General features: G+C 38.4%; 1 protein-coding gene across 1 annotated transcript; it reads left to right on the forward strand.

Annotated features, from left to right (window-relative positions):
* The first annotated feature begins 7710 nt into the window (after positions 1-7710).
* LOC118174389 (parvalbumin, thymic) lies at positions 7711-13794 on the forward strand. Its single transcript, XM_035339704.1, has 6 exons — positions 7711-7811; positions 8248-8311; positions 9566-9633; positions 10531-10663; positions 10956-11065; positions 12379-13794. The coding sequence occupies exons 3-6, from the start codon at positions 9573-9575 to the stop codon at positions 12402-12404; spliced, it is 330 nt and encodes a 109-aa protein (XP_035195595.1). The 5' UTR covers positions 7711-7811; positions 8248-8311; positions 9566-9572; the 3' UTR covers positions 12405-13794.

Below are 13794 nucleotides of genomic sequence, written 5' to 3' on the forward strand. Positions count from 1 at the left end.
TTTGAAAACACTGTTTGAACCAGAATTAATTTGATTCCAAATGGAGTTAACAAAAATTTTCAGGTAAAGCCTTTTTCACTGTAACACCTTTCAAAATGGTTAGGAAAGAGATGAACATACATATGTACAAACGGCACATTTGTCACTGTAATTGTGAACATTTCTCATCTATAATTCTATGTTTTTTTAATCTCTTGCATCTGCTCCACATGTGTTCGGCATTCCAAGGACACAGCCAGTTTAGTAACTAACTTAGCTCAGCTCCGAATTTCTTACACCAAGCACATGTCATTACAGGCAAGTACATTGGGGTATTTAATCTTAATCCTACTGCATATAGCAGAACTGCAAAATTGTTGTAGCAACCGACCTACAGCCCACTGCTCACACTGTGAAGTACGCAGGGTGAGATTGCTTTGGGGAAACTAACTGCTGCTCTATTTTGATGGGTCTCACGCAGATTGTTTTACATAAACAAGAAAATACTCGAACTCTCTTCAGTTGTATATCGGGAGACAGTATCTCAAAAGAGACTTTGCTCTTTTGAGCAAGCTGAATTTCGGGTATACATTTCTTTCCAGAGGCACCCTGCGCAGCTGAGCGTGGCTGTGTGATGATGGCTCCTGACCTGCCCAGAGCCAGCTGCCACCTCCGCGAGCTGCTGTGGCCTCTGTCCGGGGTTACTGTTGTCGCTGAGATCCCAAGGGATTTCCAAAGTGCTGTGGCCCCATCCCAGAGTCAGCACAGGCGACACTCTAGGGTGCTGTCTTCAGGAAGTTTATGGATATTTCCCCCAGTAAAAGCAAACGTGGAAAGGGAGTTAAAACTTTTCTACTTCTAAAGATGGGATTTGTATTTCCCATTTTACTGACTGGTTTTGTTTCTCTAATAGCTGTCTTGATATTTTGCAATTGACATTGTTTACACAGCTTTCTTTGGAAAACTCTAGGGGGTTGCTGAAGAACTGGCAGAATTAGGATACCAAGATACAATGAAAGCGATGCCTGATTATCAGACCATGATTTCCATATTTGTAGTTTTAAAACTGGGTGAAATCCAATCCCACTCACCCAAAAGAAATCCTCCTTTCAGAAGGCAACCTGCTGGCCATGTCAGCAGAAGATGAGCTCCCACATTTTTCTTTGATCCATTTATATCACTTAGCTGAATGCTGTCCATAAACCTGAGATCTAAATAGAAGTGTATTCTGCAAATAAATGCAATTATAGAAAATGTTCAGGCAATGCTCGGCTGGTCACCTCTACAAGGAAGTTACTCTCCCTCAAGACCCATCAGAGACACTGCTCATCAGAAAGCTCCCTAGACTATCTCTACCAAAACAGAACAGGCTGACAAAGATTAAGCTGATCATTTCAGCTGCCTGCTTCCATAAAAGCACTGACATAATTGCTTGTAGGTATTATAATTTAAGGTTGGTTTAATATAAGGTTGGTTTATATCCCAACTTCAACAAGGCTTAGAAAAACTTTCAAACATTATTCAGTGGATGCTCCTGTGTGTTTTGTAATAGCTACATATTTAATAGAAAAATATGCTTGGTTACCCAAATATTCATGAACTTTAAAACCATGTTTAATTTTGTACTTTTCTCCAAAGCATGACTCGAGTTCTTGTACTAGTTCTAATAATGCATACACTTTAATTCCTATGCCAAAAAAAATCCATCATTTATAACCAGAAGCATTCATAATTTAAATGACTGTCTCTGCTGTTGATGACACCATCAATTATAAAGTTACATGATGGGGAAAATCTTCTGCACTGATTAGCACACATTTTTCAACATCACTGTTAAGTAAAGTTTTATATGGCTGTATCTTTCGGGAAACAGTAAGGATTTGGCAATCTGAAATTACCTTACCATGGTATTCTGAGATAACAGCTTTGGAACACTGCTTAGTTAAGGCTTCACATTTCATATGATAATCAAATTTCAGTAACATCATATTTTGCACAGAAGTATTTGACATTCCAGCAAAAAAATTAGGTGCAGAATTTTGCCGAGAACTACAGCTTGTGTAGCCCACCTCAGCATTGCATATGACACACAATACATTTGCAAAAAATTTGGTTTTACTTCTCAAATTCAGCGAAGCACTTAAGCATACATTCTGCTCAGCACCTGCTTCCATCCACCTCTACTTGGAGAAGGACAAGCCAACATGGAGAATTCAAGAATCAGCAAAATGCCTTCTGCTCTCACCTTCTGGATTTTCAAATCTGGAGGTTGCTATTCAGTATATCCAAACGCAGAAGTTAAAAACTAATGTGCCAAAATCCTTCAAAAATCATAAGATTCATAAAAGAATCTCAAGAGTCTTGTTCATTTACTTGTTGCTATGCATTATAACACCACTCTGTGAGTTATCTCAGAGAGCAATAGATGCAGACAAGCGTCTCCCCACCTGCAGCTGGCAGGCTGTGTCCTCTGTGAGCTCATGATCAGTTTCCACACATTTCAAGGACATTTTCTGCTGTAAGAGCTACCCACTGACAGCCATACCCAAGTTTCTGCTTAGGAGACAGTTCTCCTGCTCTAGAGCTTTACTCAGCCTTTTGCTCCTAAGTTTCCAGGTTAGTACAATTCCTTTTTGAATGTATGCTTTTAGTAAAGTGCAATTAGTGCTATAATCTAGCTCAGCTGGAGGACATTAAATTCTAAGAAAGATTGTTATGTGCATTTATTTCTGGAATGCAATAAAGGTATTCTCTGTTCAGAGCAACAGATTTGAAGTGATTAAATTTACACCTACTGAGTACAGCAATTTGTTAATAGGATCCATAGTGAATATACTGTAGTTAGTCAAAAAAATAATAAGAACTCACAATTTCTGTCTGTGTTGTTCTATAGGATACAATAAAGCTTGAAATCGCTGGAATATCTGGATGCTGGTATTACTCAGGAGCTACAGCACAAATGCAGCCCTGCATAGGAAGAACAATGCCCTCTTCCATCTTTTTTCATCCCACCAATCCCCTGAATATTTGAACAGTGGGATGGCTTTATTGATGCACCATTTGATTAAGCCAGGCTTAGCTCTCTAACGTAAAGGAATTCTTGTTTGTAAAGGCCTAATGCTTTCACATCTGATGCCATTATGTCTCTAGTACCAATTACCTGTCTTAATCCAGCTTACTTTGCTACAGTTCTCATTATTGCCAGTGCTTTGCTGTTGGCAATGTCTAATGTCTAACAAGGGAAGAAGAGATCCTTCTGAGTTCCTGAGTCTGAGTGCATGGCCTGGAGACATGAACTCTGCATTTGGACAATACCCAAATGCACATCAGCCCCTTTATCATGCTCTAGTTTCCATAGAACAGAAGCCTGAGCACACAGACTGGCCTGGAGCAGTGGCAAGTCGTGAGTAGTTCTTGATCTCTGCAAACAGAGGAGCACAGAGGGGAATCACTCCTCACCAGGCACCTATAAATCAGACTGGGCATGGGCTTTGCGCACAGGAAAAACATCTCTGAGAGTCAATTTTATGTCACTTAGGTTTTTTGAAACCTACATTTCCTTGAAATATATATATACTTGGCAAGCAACTCTGCCAGAAAAATCAAAGCCACTGCATTGTTCAGAAATATCCGTACTAGATTAGTATGTGCGTGAATAATGACCCAATTCTTATTTCATACTCCTGTAATTACGTAACTGCAAGGGGTTGTTTCTCTTTCCAGTGGGATACACTGTTTACACTGTGTGAGAAGTAATAAACAAGAATATACAAACAGGCTCCAAAACATCTGAGTTAATTTCAAACATTTGAAAGCCTGCTGCAACTGATGATTATTTATAGCGCCTATAAACCGTAGTTATGGAGCGCGACTGCACTGGGCTACACAGTGTAAAAGCACAGCCCAGTGACAACTCCTGTAACAAGGACCTCTCTAGGGCTGTTCATGTTTGAGAGTTGCCGAACATTGCACAAGAAAACAATACAGCAGATGAAATATTGAACACAGCTTCTGTTTTCTGCATGTATCTTCGCTTCCAACTTAGCTAGAGAAGATTGCTTTTACGGAACTCATTTTATCTTCTATTCAAAAAGTATGATTATCCTACACATACATTTTTATTGGTGATTTTATTAGGATACTTCCAAAAATAGGTAACCTTTTTGCTTCAGAACTTATGTAGAAAAATTACTTATTTACATGCTTTCTGATACCTGCAGCATGTAATTTTTAAACTGTTGAAAGAATCATCTGATAGTTCAAGTACTTTGTCCATTTATGAATGATTCCATCAGATTTAATAGGTCCAGGAATCTGTCATTTCAGGAGTCATTCTATGATTTCTTTCTTCAGAGAAAAAAAAAAAAAAAAAAAAAAAAAAAAAAAAACGTTTTGCATCACTACATGGACATTTTCAGAAAGAAACAGAAATGGAAACTGATTTTTTGTAATTCATGTAACTCTGTAAAAACACAACAAATGTTATTTGGCGTGTTACCCAGGTACAGCCTCCCCACCCCATAGCAGCATCCTTGGTGTTCTTTTTCAGCATTTTACTGAAGAGTAGTTAGAAGTTGTCCATAGATGTTAACGTAATATATACCTAAAATCACTTACAACTATGTCCAGATCACTCCAAGAGTTATGTTCCTAGAATGACAGCAGCATGATGCATTAATGCAATTACACTAAATTACATTCATACAATTTCTTTCATCTCACATATTCCTAAAGCAAATGACAAGCTGACTGGATATTGGCCTTGCACTGTGCACATGTCATTCTTCACATGCAATAGGTTATACACATTATATGAGGTGATTTCTATTCCTTGACTAGTAACTATGGATATCCCTATCATAGGCAGCCAGGGAAAACGGTCACAAGCATACACAGAGGCAGCAAATCAGATTTATTTAAATCAAAGTGGGCATTCACAACTGTTTAGTGTATTTTTGTTATTCTGCTGCACACGAATCACATCAGCACTCAAAGAATAATGACAGGAATGTTATAGAACAATTAGAGAAGACCTAAACTCCAGCTGCTCAACCTGGGGAAGTAACTTCAGGTGCCAGAGAGGTTAAGATAAAAAATGGGAAAAATGAGAAGAGCATTCCATTACAGAATCCTCCAGAAGTCAACAGGACTTGAGCAAAATGAAATGTCCAAGTCCCAGGGTTTAAAATTGCCTTAGTGGTAACCTGACCACCTGAAGGGATATCTTCTCCTTACTTTTTAATACTTCCCTAGTTCCTCTCCCCACCAAATTGGATGGCAGCTGTATTTGATGTAAGAAGGTAAAAATGACCAGACAGATGTTTTTGCAATCTCTAATGTAGAGCTTGCAACTAAAATGGTTGTTGGAGTTACAAATGGAGTTACATGATCCTTGTGCATTTCATCCCACCAGCCACTGCACATGTTCTGGATCTCCCGTGCCTCCAATCTCACTGCAGAAGCAACTCCAAAATTCATTGGAGTCTGAGTGCAGCTAAGCAGACTAGAGCCGTAAATCATTTGATGTTCATGCTATATGCTTAAAATTTCAGAGAGCAAAAGGAATCACGTTCTTAAAGCCTCTTAGAAAACAAAGCACACTTTTAAAGATTGCATCCTTATGTGATGCATGTACAAAAGTTCAAACTAATGGCAGGAGTCCACAGGCATTAAGGGAAATAACAGCAATCAATGCTATTTTTAAAAGGAAGAGTGGGGGCGAGGGGTTAACATATGTGGAATTAGCTCCAGGCAAAATGAGAAGCCATTGCATCTAAAATCAAATACATTCTCTGAAATAGACACCAGAGCCCAAATTCCCATGTAGACTCCTGCAGTCCAAGAGTTTCAGCAGAATTTGGCCTTCCTCTTAACTTAGCTTCATTAGGTCATATCATGCCATCGATTTTTATGTTGGATGCCCTACTTACTTCGCATCAGTTGTTGGCACTATGTAGGCAATTTTCCGAATTGGATGGGGAGAAAAGTGTGGTGTGTGCACAAGGGTGAGGCATTTTTTTCCCACGTAGAATAAGTCATTTCTTAGAACAGTTTGAGGGGGGATAGTGATATTTGTATCCCTTCTGCCAGATGTCCCCAGTGGCAACAAGAGCCAGGATTAAATATCTATCTATCAAATTCTTCCTGAAATTTTTAAGCGCCAGTTGGTCAACAACCCATTCAGAAAACTGGGAAAACTGGCTATCTTCCACAGCCATTCTTAACCAACAGTTCCTCACCTAATGACAATTATCTCTGAATCTGAAACTTTTTGATGGAGGACAAACACACAGAATCTGTAAAAAGAAAATGAAAAAAAAAATCTTGTAGCAATATATTTTAGTGTTTATATGCAGTAAGTGAAGCAATGTCCCCTCCTTGCACACTTTTACAATAGTCTTTTATCTATTTTTCATCAGCTGCTGTCAATGTCAGATGGACTAAAGTCTCACAGACACCCCATGTGCCTCTTTTACTGCCTCACACAGCAATTTGTCAGTGTTTGTCCTCAGTGCTTGGTTAGGATTGCCTTTCATCTTAGAGGGAAATGCTTCTGAAACAAAAGATGCTTTGATACTCTTTCCAACATTAAGACAGCCTCTGCACTGTCACATCTTACTGTGCCACCACCTCAGGCTGTGATGCCAATTGCACCGTCATCCCTTGCTATCCCTCACCCCTGGCCATAATGCCATCTCGTGCTCTCATCCACAACTTCCTTTCTATTATTCTGCTGCCTGAAACCACCAACGAGATCCAAGCTGACTGGGTCCTCACCCAGTTAGGCTACACAGTTCATGAAAGAAAACTGAGATAACAAGTTGTTTCCACTATTTTAAAAAAGGTTAAAAGCACAAGGAAACACTTGGAAACAGCACCGGGGGGGGGGATCCTAAAAATGAGTTACCTAAAAGAGACTAGGTTACCAAATTGCACAGACACCCCTCACATAGTGTTCCCTGCAGTGATGCTGCTATCAAAATTTTTCTCTCTATTCTGAAAGCAAAGATCTTTCATGTAGGGCTCAGGAGCTTTTGTCTGAGACAGCTGGGTGGATCACAACCTCTTTGCTTCATACATACGCGACTAAACAGGATGTCAGAACCTTACAGAATTCGAAGATTTTCTCTGGAAACATACCAGACTAAATACCCTCCCCCTACCAACTGTTCCCATGGATTGACATAATATTATTTTACCTCCTGTAGCAACATATTCACTTTGCTTTTTTTATTTTTTTTCAAAATGACAGCAAACCAGACATTCTGAGACAATCTGACTACTTTTTCTCTAAATGGTTTGCTACACAAACAATATTTGAACAGAATATTTTTATTTTTTTTCTGTTTAGTGCTCTAATGATTAAACTCTATCACATGCAGTGTCTACAGATAAGATAGCAAGTCATCTCATTTAAACATTAAAGGCATCTCTTCAGAAGCTAGTACCGCTTCATTTGATCTGACTCCTCAGATCAAGCATATCAGATAGGTGTTCTTTTTCTCTTTGCCCCACATCATGTGGAGAAGTTGGTATTTTCTGCTTAAATCAGAAGAAATTTAATATGACTCAGTCTGTTTCGTGTATGTAGCCACTTATCTTGTTTCGTTTGCAAATATCGTATGTATTCTCTTGAGATAAAAATAGTGCAAGATGATTAGTTAGGCAAGTTCATTTGACACCATTCCCCCTTCGTGACGCTGAAATCTAAAATCTGTATATGGTATACAACTTAAAGTATATATATGCAAGCTCAGCTCTGGGAGAGCCACACAGCAAGTACTTTCCTCCCAACCAGACGGCTTCCTTATCCCATCAAGACAGCCACAAAGGTAAGCTGATTAGATCCTCTGCTTTCAGAAACACAGAAGCAAAATGCTCCCTAAATGGAAAGCACCTATGCAATTAATATATATATTCTTATATCAGCTTCCAGTGTGCCATACTTTACAAGGTACCATAGAACAGAATCAGCATTCAGATTGCAGGACACAAAAAGACAGACCGGTGCCCTTCACAAAACCTAAGACCATGCTGCAGTTTTTAATTTTTTCTTCAACTCTGCCCTGTTTTTGATCCTGTCAGCAGTGAGAATTAGGTGAATGGCAGAGCTCCAAATTACCTTGCCTAGAACGGAGAGGGGGAAATCCTCTGCACAAGAAGCCACTGGGACCAAATAATTGCTAGCAAAACAGAAGTTAACTTATCTGCCTTAGCTGGAGAAATGCTCCTTGCCATCAACACGGATTTGTCCCATTGTCTCCTTAGATCTTCTGAGACATTCAGAAAGAAACTGCAAAGACTGACAATTTCTTCTGCTGCAATCGAACAGGTACGGAGGCATCTCTTTCATAATCTGGGCAACGTTTCAACCAATGTGTAGATCTCAAATCAATGTACAGACTATAAATGGTTACCAGCATTGATTTCCTTCTAAGCAATGCTGCTTTCCAAACTTAGACAGGATGGATGATGCTGCTGAAGATCGGTTAGGAATTCAGGATACGAGATTTCTGTTCTCTTGTGGTTTTCAAAAATAACTTTTCTATGCCTCGGTCCCTCTTCCTTAATTAACATGAAGCTACCTCACAGTAATGTTGTAAGCTTTAAGTTGCACCCAGTCTGCGCTGGAGTGTGCTATGGAACTGCAGATGCATTGATGCTGTATTCACACTACAACAACTGAGAAATTCAGGCCTTGTAGCATTTTCTACTACTTTGGCAAACAGACTAGTGCAGCTGTTGGTGGTTGACTGAGACAAAGACTATCTTTTGTCAAATGCTGCTGTATGAGAAGAAAATGCCTCCACCATTCTATTACGAGTAAGATTTAAGTCTCAATAACTCTGTTCAATATACTGAAATGCCAAAATGTGGATAAAAATCTGGTTTATTACCATCTACACCAAAACAGAACGAAACAAACAAACAACAACAACAACAAAAAACATAATTAAGATCCTTTTTTAAAAGAGTGTCACTACATTTATTTTAAAGAGTGTCACTACATTTATTGTGTGGCTAAAGAGAAGAGGAAATTACCCTCTGATTTTAGATTTCCTTGAAAAGAGTGGGTTTATTATTGCTCATTCTACACTATTATTTTTATTCTTGTAAAGATCACTGCATTTATAGACCATAATACCAGATTTATTTATGTTTTTAATTGCAATTAAATTTATTCCAGATGTAGTTCTAGGGGACATACTTGGCCCTATCTTTTATGTATGCTGTAAATATATGCTGAATTTAATTGAGTAATAATCCAGATCCAGGAAAACCCACAAAGAATTTATGAAGTTTTGTGGTGCTCGTCACCTTTGATTTTGCTCTCCCACTGCAATAGAGGCATCAGATCTTCCTGAAGCCCCACACTCACTCCCGCATGCAGAATTCCTCCCTCATTACCCAGCTTTAAGTGGAAGCACCTGCTGCAGACATCTGTTACAGAACGCTCGCCTTACAATTAGATGAATAATGTCTCCCCTATCACATACTGTCACAGCAGCAACTTCAAATAGAGCCATGAAAGAGGTAGATAAGTCATTTTAATGACTAAGTAGCTCACATTTAATTTATTTTACAGTTCAACAATGGCCATCACTGACATCCTTTCTGCTAAAGATATTGAATCTGCTCTCTCCAGCTGCCAGGGTAAGGAATGGTCTTTCTGCAGCCAGAAGATGCATATCATTTTTATGTCTTAAGATGGCATGCCTATCATTTTCCCCTCAGATTCCTTCCCTGTGAGATCTCATTGTGGCTACATTACAGTATATCCCCTTGAATTCAGAAAGTCTTACAAGTGGATATTTGGTGGGTAACATTCCCCGAAACATGGAGAAGTAATTAAAGGACCACAGTTTCAGTTAGTACCAAGTTGACTCTCAAGTTTTAAACCTGTTGAAGATGTAACTGGCTATCCTTGTCCTTCAAAATGTCAAAAACAAAACAAAACAAAACCAAAGCCACAGCTTGCAGAATCCAACCACCAGTTGTGAATCAATGACTAGTCTCAGTTCTCCCTGAGTTCTTCCCTGTTTCAAAGAGTTCTTCCCTGGCAGGATCAAGCCTAATTTCCAAATGCTCACTGAGCTTTTGGAATTTCCAAATGCTTAAGACTGCAGCTTACTTAACTCCAAATTTGAATTTCCAAATGCTCAAGACTGCAGCTTACTTAACTTTCTATCAAATCCTTCACCAAAGTAAAAGTGAACATGCAATGTTAGGAGTCGGTCTGTAAGCCACAATAGCTTCTAAATATTCACTTCTAAATATTTATTATTAATTGTATGACACAGATTGCAAGGATCCTGATTTAGCAGGTTGTGCATTGTAGCAGAAAATGTCGAACTAGCTAAAAGGATATATGACCACAGGCACAGAGTGATTAAAAAGGGAAACTATCCACTACATCATCTTCCTTGCTACACGGGGGAAGAAGAACAGGAACAGGCTGATTTTTAAGATAAGACATACATATTCCCAAGGAATACATCCAGTAGGAGCAACTTTAAGGGAAAACATTTAAGAGTTTTTTGTTTCTTCCAGCTGCAGATTCCTTCAATTACAAGTCTTTCTTCTCCATGGTTGGTTTATCCAGCAAAACCCCTGATCAGATAAAGATGGTTTTTGGAATCCTTGATCAGGACAAGAGTGGTTTCATCGAGGAGGAAGAGCTTCAGTAAGTACTGCTCAGCTGATGTATTTCTTTGAACAGCATAAACCTTTGAACATTCTTGGTGTCCTAGAAGAACCTTGCTGTTATTTTTAAAACAAAATGCAGTACTTTGCCTTTCCTTGGATCTGGGTGAACTTCATCAGAAATTAAGAGCAAGCATAACATTACTTTTTTTTTTTTTCTTTTTTTTTTTTTTTTGGCATGGATTTAAGATAGAAAATCAGAAATACCAACATGCCAAGGTCATTTCAGAGAACAAAACTCAAGCACAACACTCTACCCTGTTCAATTTCAGGATGTTTCTGAAGAATTTCTCTTCAAGTGCTAGAGTCCTCACTTCTGCAGAGACCAAGGCTTTTCTGGCTGCAGGTGACACTGATGGTGATGGCAAAATTGGAATAGAAGGTCAGACTTTTGGCAATTTCATTGAATTTATCTTTTAAAATGCAATCATTTAGCTGCATTTAAATGGTTGAATGAAGAATGCATTGCAGCAAGTTGGCCTGCTGCTTTCTGATACAATTTTTATACTAGCAAATAATCCTTTGTTTTCATAGCTTTATTTCTATTTGATCTCTCTTGCAGCAAAAGCACATTTAAGCCCAATGTAGAACCTGTTCTTTCAACCCATAACAACAGTTTTGGGGTTAATTTGTACAGTGCATCGGATCCATAGACTCAGTGTGACGGATTTTTAGAACATTCTGAACATCTGTTCATTCTCTGCATTTTCATTTCAGCAGTGGATGCTTTGCACTTCTGATCATATACCACTTTCACTTTTAAACAACTTCCAACTACATAAACTTATTTATCTACCATTTTCCAAGGCTGGCCAGTATTACTGAGTGGCTAATTCAGTAAAGTAAAGAAAAACTGGTGTTGTTTTAAAAAGCTAGAACTGCTACAAGGCAGCACATAATTTTCTGCTGGAGAACTATCTGATATTAGCAAATTTCACTGGGCAGTCCTTCTGTGAGAAACTAAATCAAATTCCTCACAAAACCTCAGAAAGATAATGTGAACCACCCAGGATAGTTCTTTTAGAAATTGCAGCAGAGGAAAATAGGGCATTAGACATCATGTATTAGAGATGAAGTCACTGAAAACAGGGCTGTCTTAGCTGAACTAGGACAGGTGGCAATAACTCCAACAGACACACATGCTAATCTTAGCCAGAGTTTGGGAGGAGAGAGAGACACTGTTGGAGGAATTTGCTTTAGCAGCAGCTTTTGCAGCTTCTGTTTATGAGCCCCAAATAGAGCATTATATTACGCTTAGCTATTAACCATCAAATTTCCCATTCTGAAATTACATCACTACTAATATTTTTTCTTTGGAGTAATAAAATAAATAAATAAAAAAACCACCCTCACATTGAAAGCTACAGGCTTGACCTAATTAATTCATTCTCTGCTGCCTTAGCTATTATCAGACTTTGTAAATGGGTTAAAGATAGTTTACTTTTAACTCAGGATTTCCTACAAATATGAATTTACAGACACACTCCTCTCTGCACATATTCTTTTTAAGGAGTGAAAAATCTGTCACGCCCCCAGAATCTCAGTTTAGCAGTAGCTTGTGCAGTGTTATAATAACTTTGGGAGCCCTCCATGGCTAGGAGTTTAGGACATTTTTATCTACCTTTTTTTAAGGGATGTTAATAAGCACTTTCATCTCGTTTTATTCTTTGCCTTTCTCATTTTCTTTCTTGACAGAATTCCAATCTCTGGTGAAGGCATAAACAGCATTAGACCAAAGGCAGCCTTGGACTGACTCTTCCAATTACCTCGTCCAACAAGCACTTCGCACTCAGCATGTGTTTGTACGTTTTTATATTGTTTCAGGCATTAGCAATTCCCCATACACCAAGTTCACACACAGTGTGCAGATGTACAGATGTTTTGGTGACACAGCATTGTTACATTTCCATTGTAAAGAAGGCACTTTGTCATTTTCAACTACTCCTAGTGTTGAAATCATGGTTGGAAGATGGGACGGAAAGAAACATTTAAAAAATCTGGGGAAAAGCTTTTTTTTTTTTTTTTTTTTTTTTTTAATTTATTTTGGTTTGTTTAGGTTTTCCATCTCTGTACTTCACCATGCTGACTTGCCAGACACAGTTTTGATGTTCTTAAACAATATAACATCTTTTAAGGCTTAATTGTCCTGATTTTGTTGAGTTTTATTTCTACTTAATTCTCTGATTCTTTGGCAAAAACAATGCTAACAAGATAGCCAAAAATAATTTATATTCAGTTCCAGACCTGAGACTCTGAGTAAAAATTTAAGAGGAGCTGACACATAGCTCAAAGCATGGAATAAATTTGTGGGTAATTTTACAAAATGAAGTACTAGATTACAGCATCCATCGTCTGAAAGTGTTTATGGCCTAAAATGTAACTCTCTCTCAAGAAGATTTATCTTTCATGAAACCTAAGGCAGCTGTGAGACAGAGGAGAAGGTTCTAATCCCATATCTGACACTGTGACAAGTCACACTGCCTTCATGACCTGGGCCAGGCCTGGAGGTTTTTCTGTTAATCATGATGAGCATGTTGCTTGTTACCTCTTAATACCTACTAAACAATAATACTTCGTCACATTTGTGAATGTGTGTTCACGACAGATGAAAAAACAGCCAGCCTTGCTATTTGATTATCTTAAAGTGAAGCAGAGTACAAATACTATCTGTCTTATGCAGATAAATAACAGCCATTACTCAATTATTTCACTTACTATAACTAATAATCATCTATATAACCCATTATATTAGCAATTTACTTAAGTATGAACATTACAAAGAGCTAGTCTTTCCTTTCCTTTGGTAAGTGTCTTACATGGTTTAGAGCTAGTTATAGCATTGTTTTCATTAATGGACAAAGTAATTATTACTCATGGTTAAATGCAGAGCTCAGTAGACAGAGTAGATGCTGTGCATTTCTGGATGAGTGGGTTGGAAATTTCCCCACCAACACTTAGTTGAGACCTCTCCCATCCAGCATGACTTGGTTCCAGCTCAGAAGTAGACTGTCATTTTAATCCTCCCTGCTGAAATTGGGTGATAATTATAACATAATTTGGCAGCTGTTTTGAAGAAGAGCAGAAACAAAGCCTGCTGGAACTTTTATGTAA

This window comes from Oxyura jamaicensis, chromosome 14, assembly GCF_011077185.1.
Source record: "Oxyura jamaicensis isolate SHBP4307 breed ruddy duck chromosome 14, BPBGC_Ojam_1.0, whole genome shotgun sequence".
Lineage (NCBI taxonomy): Eukaryota > Metazoa > Chordata > Aves > Anseriformes > Anatidae > Oxyura > Oxyura jamaicensis.

What these genes read in the sequence shown, in the direction of transcription:
- LOC118174389 (XM_035339704.1), top strand. Translation starts at nt 9,573, where the DNA reads ATGGCCATCACTGACATCCTTTCTGCTAAAGATATTGAATCTGCTCTC. An exon ending in TGCTCTCTCCAGCTGCCAGG is followed by an intron (nt 9,634 to 10,530) that starts GTAAGGAATGGT and finishes TGTTTCTTCCAG; the next exon opens with CTGCAGATTCCTTCAATTAC. An exon ending in TGGCAAAATTGGAATAGAAG is followed by an intron (nt 11,066 to 12,378) that starts GTCAGACTTTTG and finishes CTTTCTTGACAG; the next exon opens with AATTCCAATCTCTGGTGAAG.